Genomic DNA, 11485 nt, shown 5'->3' with positions numbered 1-11485 from the left:
CCCCCAGGCTCACAAGGTTCCCTGCATTCCTTCATTCCAGAGACGTGAATGGGTGTGTGTAATCTCAGGCTTGTGGCAGAATATTTAACTTACATTTCTATTCGTTACTCGTAAAATTGCGCTAGGTAATTATTGGGATTTGGCTTTTCCGCTGGGATAGTTCCCATGATATCATCTACCTTTTTATAAAAGAAGGGCACCTCTTGTGTTGCATTTAGCTTGTAACTATGCTTTTATAACAGGAAATCTTACAGAAATAGTTCATAAATGCTCTTAGATTAACAATAAGCGAGCTCATCCTAGTGTTAATGGATACTAGGAACAAATGGAAACGCAAAGCGTTGTCTTATTTCAGAACATTATACCTGCTTTTAAAAATGATAGGAAGAGCTGTATCTAACCGTATCTAAAAAAGGTTAAAGCTGTTTTAGTTTCGAATGTTTGCCTCAACAGTATGGGTGGTACTTTCTCCTTACTGTTTATTAAGTTTCAGAGTCAGAAAGTGTATTTCATAATACTTTTGTTTCATTTTTTGAGAGAGGGTCTCACCATGTGGCCCAGGCTGGCCTCCATTTTTGCGATCATAAGATGATATAAATCAAAGCAGGGATGGATTCTGGGGGAGTGTGTTATTTCTGTTTCCCATATGTCTGTTTTTCAGATATTTGCTGCTATGGTCTAAATATTGTTTAAAATTAAGCTTTATTCACATTGTGTTTTTACAATATTACTCTGCGTTTGCAGTACGCATGACCGCACTCTCATGGGGGTTGGGGCACACACAGTTACTTCCTCGGCCCCTCCCTGCCCTCCTCTTCCCCTCCAGATTCCCTCTTTGCAGAGCCCATCTCCATTTCTTGACACGGCTCTTTTAGTTTTGCTCTTTAAATTATTTATATTTTGGGTCTCTCATTGGAGAAACCATGTGACGCTGAACCTTTTGTGACTTATTTCCCTTAGTAGTGTCTCTCAAGACTTATCCATATTTCTACACATGACTCACATTTATCATTCTTTAGGGTTGGGTCAGATTCCTCTGTGTATAAATACCACATTCTCTTTATCCACTGTTGGAAGGCACATAGATCCCTTCCGTGACTTTCTGTGGTGAGTTGCATTGCTATAAACATGAGTGTGCACGTATTGCTGTCATAAGGTGACTTTAGCTCTTCCAGGAAGATACCCAGGAGAAGTATAGCCAGGTCAAATGGCATTTCTAGTTTCTGAGGAATTACCATACTGATTTCCAAAAGAGTTGTAGTTGTTTACATTCCCACCAATGATATGGAAGGGTTCCCTTTCCCTCGTCCTTTTACAACTTTTATTGAGATCTTTTGTGTCAATTTTAATTGACCTTTTTAATTACAAAAGCAATATATGTCCTGTATAGAAAATTCAGACAAACAAAATTAAAATACATTGTGTTCTTATCCAAAGAGCATATGGGGGTGGACAGGGAGGGAATTTGTGACCTGCATTCTTACATCAAAGTCTCTACTCTTATTTTAGTAAAAATTGATCTCACTGTGTTAGTGACACCCACACAATAAAGCAGGAAAGGTTTATTGCAGCTTTTCTGCAACCTCAGTTTGCAGAGGGTTCAGTCCATAGCTCACTGGCTCCAAGGCATGGTGGCCTGGCAGAGGAGATCGTGGCATGGTAAGCAGAAGGCAGAAGCAGCAGAAGCAGCAGAAGCAGCAGCAGCAGCAGCAGCAGCAGCAGCAGCAGCAAGCCTGCCTCTCCCTTGTATCCTGTCCAGGCTACCAGCCTTTTGAGTGGTGCCACCCACACCCTTAATCCTAGCATCACTCTGTTAATCCACATTCACACACCCGAATCCAGCCACCTTCCAGACTCCCCACCTCTGGCCGCATGAGGCTTTGGGGGGATATCCAGGTAAAGCCACAGCACTGACCTAACCCTAAATCACACTCACCTTCTCCCAGGAAGGCTCATAAGAGTCTTTATTAGCTGTCCTAATGAATATGTAATTTAGGATCAGGGCAGGCAGCTGTACTTGTTAAATACTTTAGATCTTTTTCTCTTTTTCACAGTACTGGGGATTGAACCTAGGGATGCTCTACCACTAAACTATGACCCCTGCTCTTTGTAATTTTTCTTTGGGACAAGGTCTGACCAGGTTGCCCAGGCTGGCCTCAAACCTTTGCTTCTCCTGCCTCAGCAGGAGATTTAGCCTTTCTTGAGTAAGGTGTCTTTAGATCTCAACTTTAAATGCCAATTTAGCACAATTACCAGTTGCTCACTTCAGTAAGTGCTACTGACTTGCTTGATTTATAAAATTTCAAGGCTATAGAGAAACAGTAAGTTTCTATAAATATTTGGCCCAATTCACCAAGTGTGGAAGTGTGGCTATTTTACCACCCCTCTCCCCAAATCTCGGATGTCCCTTGCAGACAGTCCTCCTGTGTTTCACTAGGCTTTCATCCCATGTGACCCTGATGTTGCAGGTCAGGCTCACTGTCCCGCAGAATGCCCTTCACTGCAGATCTGCCTGGCTGCTTCCTCATGGGTAACCCTGTGATGCATTTTTGTCAGGAGTGCTATGGATGTGACCTGCTGTCCTTCCTGTCCTCCCATCAGGAGGGAGATGGGACTTTGTCTCACTGTTGGGGATGTTAAGCTTGACCACAGGGCTAAGGTGGCCCCTACCATGTTTCTCCTTGCAAAGAGACTTTATTTTTTTAAATTAAGCAATATGTGTGTTGATCATCTCACTGTATGTTGTCTAATAACGTCTGACATGATAGATTTAGACTTCCTTGATCCCTCACTGAACACACTGTTTCTCTCTTCCCACTGGGATTGACTGTGGACCTCCTGCCTGGGTGGCTGGCCAGTCCTTGAGTATTGAGCTCCCAGCCCTAACTTATTACAGTGGTGTTTATAAATTGTGGACTTTCCAAATCTAAAATTCTATAGTTGGGTGCAGTGGTGCATGCCTGTAATTCCAGCACTTCTGAGACTGAGGCAGGAGGATCGCCATGGTTTAGAGCCAGCGTGGGCTACATAGTGAGTTTAAAGTCAGCCTGAGCTGCACAGCAGGACCCCGTCTCCCCCTCCTCCAAAATCTATAGCAAATGCCCTTCAGAATCAGAGTGAAAGTGTATCTGTAGTTACTGTCATTTTTCATAAAGAAGTACTCCTGCTGTTATGTTTTTTTAGTATCACTCTCGAGACATGGGTTTCTGTTTTTTAATTCCATGTGTTATAACTCAGCAGTGTCATGACTTTTATGCTTCAAAGTTTGGCAAGGAGGAGCCCCTTTCGGCAAGCCCTGTTTCTTTCACCTTCCCCCACCGGATTTAGGATACCTCCTCTCTCACAAAATGTTCCTTGCACTTGCCACGACCAAGCCTGTGCTTTCTCTAGGGCCCTGGTCCCTGGGGTCCTATGGAGACAAAGCTAGTGTTCTCCACACAGTGTTCTCTCTAGATTTGCGTCCCTCTCACGCTTTACTTCCTGTGAAGTGGAAGTTACCTGTAATACTTGATTCTACTTGAAAACTATAGGCGTGTGATTCCAGCGTTGCAAAGGAAAGTATGCTCTCTGGTTGACCCGCCCTCAGCGATAACTACTTATATGTAAAATCATTTTTCTGACATTTTAGTTTGTTAACTTCCTTTGAACAGAGAATGGGAAAGTGGAGCAGTACCTTTGAACATGAATTTTAAAAGTTAATTTAGGGCCGGGCATGGTGGCGCAGCGCATGCCTGTAATCCTAGTATTTGGGAGGCTGAGGCAGGAGGATCGAGGCCAGCCTGTGCTACAAAGTGACTTTAAATTTAAGGCCGACGTGAACAGCATAGCAAAACACTCTCTCAAAAAGACAAAATAAATAAATAGTTCATTTGGAACAAGCAGACATCGCCCTGTTTTGAAGATGTACAAATACCATAAGAGCCTCACCACACTGTCCTGGAATTACCTAATGTTAACAAGAATATTTGTCATGGCTTAAAAAATACTTTCTTGGGCCGGGTGTGGTAGCACAGCACACGCTTGTAATCCCAGCACTCAGGAGGCTGAGGCAGGAGGATTGCTGTGAGTTTGAGGCCAGCCTGGGCTATAAAGTGGGTTCAGGGACAGCCTGAACTGCTCAGTGGAATCCTATTACAAAAAAAAAAAAAAAAAAAAAAAAAAAAAAAAAGCAAACTTTTTTGGGAACTGTACTCACATCTCCCTTCTTCTCTCCTTTTGTTAACAGTTGGACAGAGGGAGCCTGAAGATGTGAGTAAGAAAGACTTGGGCAAAGACACGGCTGCCAGCACTGTGGCTGTTGAGGACATCACAAAGGATGAGCAGATGCCTGAAACGATCCAACAGATTCCTTCTTCAGAAGGCAGCTTGGAAAAGGTAGCAGAGCCTCCCGAGGCCCAGGCTAACAACGTCGGAGAACCCCATGGGGAGGCTGGAGAGGCAGCGGCCAGAGAGAGCGAGCGAAAACAGTCCACCGAGAAGGCGGAAGACACCCTGACGCACCAGCAGAGCCACACAGAAGAACTCTCTCTGACCACTGAGTCTGGTCAAGCAGCAGCAGAAGGCAAAGATGAGGGAGAAGGGGCGCTGGAAAAGGAGCCCACCAAGTCCCCAGAGTCCCCCACCAGCCCGGTCACCACCGAGACTACATCGACCTTCAAGAAATTCTTCACCCAAGGTTGGGCTGGCTGGCGAAAAAAGACCAGTTTCAGGAAGCCAAAGGAGGATGAACTGGAAGCTTCTGAGAAGAAAAAGGAGCAAGAGCCAGCAAAGGCAGACACGGAGGAAAACGAGCAGACAGAAGCTGCCTCTGAGCAGCTCACGGCTCCCGAGCAGCCCCCGAAGCCCGCAGAAGGTGCGGACGAGGCCAGGTTGTCGGCTGACTATGAGAAGGTGGAGCTGCCTCTGGAAGATCCAGTCAGTGGCGCACAGGCCCCTTCTGCAGAGAAGTGCGCTCCGCTGGCAACAGAAGTGTTTGATGAGAAAATAGAAACCCACCAGGAAGTTGTAGCCGAGGTCCACGTTAGCAGTGAGGAGAAGAAAACAGAGGAGCAAGAGGCAGCCGTGGGAGAAACAGAAGCTTTGCCACCTGAAAAGCTGCTGGAAACCAGTGCTCAGGAAACTCAGGAAGCTGAACTCGCCGAGGCGCTGGAAAAGACCAAAGACGGGTGTGCCTCCGGGGGAGACCACAGCCGGCCCATAGAGCTGAGCCCCGACGAGAAGGCGCTGCCCAGACACCCCGAGAGCATCATGAGTGAGGCTGCCACGCTGTCATCACAGGACAGAGTCAAGGTGCAGGGGAGCCCCCTGAAGAAACTGTTCTCTAGCACCGGCTTAAAGAAGCTTTCTGGAAAGAAACAGAAGGGGAAACGAGGAGGAGGCGGAGGAGGAGAGGAGGAGACGGGGGAAAATCACCAAGGTGCCGCAGAGTCTCCAGACAGTGCGGATGAGCAGAAGGGCGAGAGCTCGGCTTCGTCCCCGGAGGAGCCCGAGGAGATCACGTGTCTGGAGACCGGGATCGCAGAGGGGCAGCGCGAGGGCGAGGCCGAAGAAGGAGCCGCTTCGGATGGAGAGAGAAAGCGAGAAGGCGTCACTCCCTGGGCGTCTTTCAAAAAGATGGTGACACCCAAGAAGCGAGTTCGACGGCCTTCTGAAAGCGACAAAGAGGACGAGGTGGACAAGCCGGAGAAGGTGAAGAGTGCCACCTTGTCTTCCACGGAGAGCGCGGCCTCTGAAATGCAAGAAGAAGTCAAAGGGACCGGGGAAGAGCAAAAGCCAGAAGAGCCCAAGCGCAAGGTGGACACTTCGGTGTCTTGGGAGGCGCTGATTTGTGTGGGCTCCTCCAAGAAAAGAGCAAGGAAAGCATCCTCTTCTGATGAGGAGGGAGGACCAAAAGTGATGGGAGAAGACGGCCACAAAGCGGAGGACGCTGCCAGAGACAAGGAAACCGGAACTGATTCTGTCCTTGCTGGCACCCAGGAACCGGAGCCGGGGCCAGGGAGCTCCTCCCCCGAGCCCGCGGGCAGCCCCTCCGAAGGGGACGGCATTTCCACCTGGGAGTCATTTAAAAGATTAGTGACCCCCAGGAAAAAGCCCAAGTCAAAACAGGACGAGAAAAACGAAGAGTCTGTAGAGCATTCAGCTTCAGATGTTGAACCCGGGAGAGAAGAGTCTTGGGTTTCAATTAAGAAGTTTATCCCTGGACGGCGGAAGAAAAGGGCAGACGGGAAACAAGAACAGGCCACTATAGGGGACACGGGGCCCGCAGAAATCAACGAAGAGGACTCTGATGTGCCAGCCGTGGTGCCTCTGTCCGAATATGACGCCGTGGAGAGGGAGAAGATGGAAGCTCAGCAAGCCCACCAAGGCGAAGCGCCAGCTGAGCAACAGGTGGGCCCGACCGAGGAGCTCAGCCAGACTCTGGCTCCCTGTGCGACAGTGGCTGTCGTCGACGGGACACGGGCAGCTGCCAGTGTGGAAGAACGGTCTCCTTCTTGGATATCTGCCTCCGTGACGGAGCCTCTTGAACAAGCACAAGATGAAACCACACCAGTAAGTGGGGAGATGACCGAAAGCGAAGTCACTGCAGGAGAAACAGCCACCGCCACCCAGACTGTGCCCGACGACAGGATCACCGGTGACGTGGAATTAACTTCCGAGGCTGTGGCCGCTAGAGAGACCTCAGAGGTGCTCTGCGCCGCTGAAGAAGCTGCCGAAGCGTCGGCTGCAGAAGAGACCACAGAGATGGTGTCGGCCGTTTCCCAGCTCACTGACTCCCCGGACACCACGGAGGAAGCCACCCCAGTTCAGGAGGTGGAAGGCGGTGGGCCAGATGCGGAAGAGCAGGAGCGGCAGACGCAGGCCGTCTTACAGGCGGTTGCAGAAAAAGTCAGAGAGCAGTCACAGCTGCCCGAGAGCAGCGGGGCCGAAGGTGTGGCTCTGCCCATGCAGAGAGCGGAGCCAAAAGCCCTGGAGAGAGTGGAGGAGGCAGAGGAAGACTCGGAAGCACCTGGGCTGGAGGAAGGGGTGGGTGCTGCGTTGAGAGCAAACGCAGGAGAAATGAAAACTGAGCCTTTTTCACAAGGCGAGGTGACAGCGCAGGCCGCCCCCGAGGAAGCTCCTCAGGGCTTGGCGAGTGTAGCGTCCGGGGAGCTGATAACCTCAGGCCAACCCGAGCCCTTGGCTGGGGTGCAGCCCCCCGAGCAGCCTGTCCTCCCCGACTCAGCGGATACCCTGACAGACAGCGACACCAACGGAAGCACGCCCGTGGCAGACGTTGAGGCGCTGGATACCGTGCAGCAAGATGAGGTCACGGACGGGCAGGACCACAGCATGGTGGCATCTGGTACCCAGTCACAGGTCACAGAGGCAGAGGCAGCTCCTGCCGAGACAGAGGGGCCTTCAGCACCGCCTACCATTCTATCCCAGGAAGAATGTAAAGGACAGTTACAACCGGAAGAAGTCCCAGAACCTGCAGATCCAGAGCTGTCAGCGGAGGCTGTAACCGAAATGTCCGAGACTGAGGTGATGCCAGAGCCCGGCAAGCTCGCAGATGGGGAAGCCGAGGACAGAGAGAGCATCGAAGGACTGGGGGCATCTGCACACGTGGCCAGGCAGGAGGAGGCTGGTGAGGTTCCCCGTAGAAGTGAATTCACTGAAGGGGCAGAGGGGCAGAAGAGTCCGGGCCCAGAAGACGGGGAGAGCGCAGCCCGAGGAGAAAAGGAGGAAACTGAAGCAAGGGCAGCACAAGGGAGTGAAGGAGAAGCTGAGCCCAAGTCAGATGTTCCCGCCGCAGATGGGGACAGGGGAGTGAGCGGCGTGGAGGGAAGCTCGCCCGCTCCAGAGCAGCAGGAGGAGGCAAGGTGTGTGGAGGCCCTGGTGGCTGTCACAGCTGCTGCGGTGGAGGAGGAGGAGGAGGAGGTGTTCGGAGGCCCTGGCAAGGTTTCAGATACCGCTGAGGCTTCGGAGCCCGCACAGAGGCCCCCTGGAGAAGGCGAGGCTGGGACTCCGCAGCCAGGAGCCGATGCCGCAGCCGCAGGGCCTGATCCGCGGGCAGAATCAGAACCAGTAACGGTGTCGGATGCGCCTGAGAGAGACCAGCGCCCGGGCCTGGAGGGAGAGGGCGGCGCGCTGCAGAGACCGAAGGCCGAGGAAGACGACAGGCAGCCCGGCTGTCGGGGAGATCGGGTGAGCCCGGCCGCAGACGCCGGTCCCGCGGCTGGAAACCAGGCCTTGGCGCTTGAGACCGAGAGCAGTAAGCTGGTGCAGAACGTGCTGCAGACCGCCGTGCACCAGCTCGCCCGCGCCGAGGAGACCGCGCCCGCCCGCGCAGCTGTGGAGGCGGACGGCCGGCGGGCCGGGCAGGACCCCGCGGAAGAAGTCGGAGGGCCGCGGGCGCCTGTGCCGGGCGACACCCAGACTGTGGCCACCCAGCCCGGGTCTGCCCTCGCCGCCGAGCCACCCCAGCACCCTGACGGTGCCGGAGATGTGAACGGGGTTCCCGAAAAGCCCCTGGCCGTGGAGGCGGCCGGGTCCGGCACCAACGAGCAGCGGCTGGAGGACGCCGTGCCCCCGGCCCCTGCAGAGGGCGATGCCGCGGGCGCAAAGCCTGGGGCCGCCGCCGACGGCTGTACCAGGGCGGGGGCAACAGCAGACGCGTCGCCTCTGGGCTCCAAAGACGGCGAGAAGGAGGGCCCAGCAGCAGCCCTGGCAGACACCGAGGCCCCGGGAGACTTCACCAGAGAGTCCCCAGACGCCAACGGACCAAAACTGAGCGAGGGGGAAGCCGGAGCTCAGGGAGCAAAGGTGCGCGGAGAGTCGGAGGCGGACGCCAAACCCCAAACGGAAGAGGAGCCGGCGGAGTCCTAAGGCACTGTGAGTAACCTTCCTCTCTTGTGCACTGTTAGACGGAATTGGTTAGACAGGAACCTCAGGAGTTCAGATGAGTGATTTTTGTTTGGATAAGCTGAGGTTGGGGAAATAACTATCAACCAGAAAAAGAGATCTAGACAGGCATGGTGGTACACGCCGCTTGTAATCCCAGCACTCGGGAGGCTGAGGCAGGAGGATCCTGGAGAGTTCGAGACCAGCCTGGGCTACAAAGTGAGCTCAAGGTCAGCCTGAACTGCATAGCCAGACCCTGTCTCAGAAAGAAACAAAGAAAGAAAAAGATCTAGAGTAGTTTTGTTTTTCTCCTTTTATTGAAATACCACTTCAGTCTTGTGGTGTCATGAAAATAATGGCTTAGTTTTACCTCTCACTGACTGCTGTAGGAAAAAGAAAAGGGTGCATGTGTGTTTGTCTCAAGGCATAAGAAATGCAGTGTACTTGCTCAGCATAACACCGAGTAGTTAAGATTTAAAAAAAAAGATAAGCAGCCAGAAGTAGGCTTATATCAGAAGTTCAGTTTATAATACTCGAGGGGGGCGTTTCCGAGAATATTGGCAGGGTAATTTTTGAATTTTCCAATGCCTAGGAGCCTGACAGGAAATGTTACTGCAGTTACAAGTTTTGTGATAGCGTGGTATAACATAATGTAGACCCTCATTTTCTTTTTGATTTTCTAAATGATTGGTTTTTTTTTTTTTGGTGGTGGTGTTTTGTTTTTTTTTGTCTTTTTGAGACAGGGTCTCGCTGTGCAGTTCAGACTGGCCTTGAGCTTACTTTGTAGCCCAGGCTGGTCTCAACTCCCAACGATCCTCCTGCCTCAGCCTCCCAAGTGCTGGGATTACAGGCCTGTACCGCCAGGCTAGGCTTTGGTTTATTTTTGGAGGCAGGGTCTCAGTGTTTAGTTCAGGCTGGCCTGGAAATCACTGCAGTCTTCCTGCCTCAGCCTCCCAAATGCAGGGATTATAGGCACCCACCACTGTACCTAGCAACTTTTTCTTTTTAATGGACTTAAGTTTTGTTAGTAGGATTCCTGGTTAGCTACAGTTCCACTGCACAGCTGTTCTGTTGTTAATAAATGACAGAGAAAAAGATTTTGTGTACTGTTTCTTCCTCCTGCAGTGAATGCCACTGTGTATTTGCAAGACCAGAATGTGAAGACGAGTCACAGAGGGAAATGCTGCTGCTGAGACTCAAAAGTGCTGTTCCAGAACCATGAGAGCCAGAGAGCAGGCCCCCCCTTCTGACCTCCCGTCGGGAGCACCCCAACAATCCTGAGGCTTCATCAGGAGCTATAGCCATCTAACATTGCCTTTTTTTGCAAGACCACCTATTATTTTCCCTTGATATCTTATGATACTTCTGACTTGAGGTCCTACATTCTCGATCTGGAACTGGATGGAGTTCGCAACACCTTCTCAAACTGGAGTGTTCTTCATGTATTTATGTGTGTTTTGAGTAACCCTCTTTATCTATTGTCTTCTTTCTTAGTGTAAAGACATGTGCAGCGTAGTACACACCTTTCTTTCTCATACCACATGTGACAGGGTGTGCAGCTGTAGTGAGGCCCTGGCAAGTTTTAAAAAAGCCTCAGTTATAACCTGTGAAAAACAGCTTCCAAGAAATAACATTCCTGGTGAGAAGGTACAATCTTTATCTAAAAATTCACTACAGCCCAGGCCCATGCTTAGTAGTACTCAGAAACTGGTCACTTTCCTATTATGTGCAGTGAGCTAAAAATAAAAAGCTTTTTGCAACCCACAGAATGTTCCATTGTTACTGTGAAATTTTTCTTTCTGGTTCAGCAGAGGTTGGAAGGAAGTTTTTCTTCACTAGCAGTTGAAGTCTTGTTGAGTCTTTCCCCCTAATTGTTACGGTGGTTTGGACAGATGAGTGTGCTTCATTCTGAGGCTGCACAGTGAAGTGCTTTTCATGTTACACAGAAAGAGATGCCTATTGTAAGTTTTTGATTCTGCTCTTAGATGCATTCTGCATTCACCCGCAGAATGAAACGCGTCAAGTCCCCTTCTCTACCAATGGTATTTTGATAGATACTGGAGTGTGTCCATGTCATATTTGTGCCCTTTCTTTTAAGAACAGTGTTGCATTATGTTCATTTGGATAAACTGTGATTTAACAACTGATTTAAATAAAATACTTGCTTTCACTTAGGTTTGCTGGTTTTATTAGGTAGTAGGAGGTGAGAACTTAATGTTTATTGCGTTAGGATGTCATGATGGAAGACCCTACAGTACTTTCTGCTGGTTTGAGTTGGATTTTCAGTTGAGAGGAAGCCATGGAAGAGATGCATTTTTCAAAGCAAACCACTAGCTTTTCAGACACTTTGGGTACAGTTCTACATGTATTCCAGTTTTCTATGTTAATATCTAAATAATGTTTCTAGAAAGAAAGTTTAAGAAGGCTTAATAAATAGTAAACATTCCTTGCCTAAATAACATGATCTGGGAAAAACTTTTAATGTGTCCATGTGATGAATCCTGCTAAAAAATAAAGGATTTTGTCACACAACTGTTACTCAAAAAACAGGCCGTTACCTGTTTACTGTGAAGTTACACTTCTCTCACACAGAGGACTGGCCTGG

General features: G+C 50.2%; 1 protein-coding gene across 2 annotated transcripts in view; it reads left to right on the top strand.

Annotated features, from left to right (window-relative positions):
• Akap12 (A kinase (PRKA) anchor protein 12) overlaps nucleotides 1-11054 on the top strand; it is a 21119-nt gene extending 10065 nt beyond the window's left edge. For both annotated transcript variants that reach the window (XM_013517396.1, XM_005390585.2), the window contains exons 2-3: nucleotides 4226-8871; nucleotides 10006-11054. In XM_013517396.1, coding sequence (XP_013372850.1) covers nucleotides 4226-8865 — 4640 coding nt within the window. In that variant the 3' untranslated portion in view covers nucleotides 8866-8871; nucleotides 10006-11054. The remainder of the gene's footprint in view (nucleotides 1-4225; nucleotides 8872-10005) is intronic.
• Nucleotides 11055-11485: the final 431 nt, after the last annotated feature.

This window comes from Chinchilla lanigera, unplaced genomic scaffold (assembly GCF_000276665.1).
Source record: "Chinchilla lanigera isolate Chin_1 unplaced genomic scaffold, ChiLan1.0 scaffold00038, whole genome shotgun sequence".
Taxonomy (NCBI): Eukaryota; Metazoa; Chordata; class Mammalia; order Rodentia; family Chinchillidae; genus Chinchilla; species Chinchilla lanigera.
This window is presented reverse-complemented; position numbering and strand designations above follow the sequence as displayed.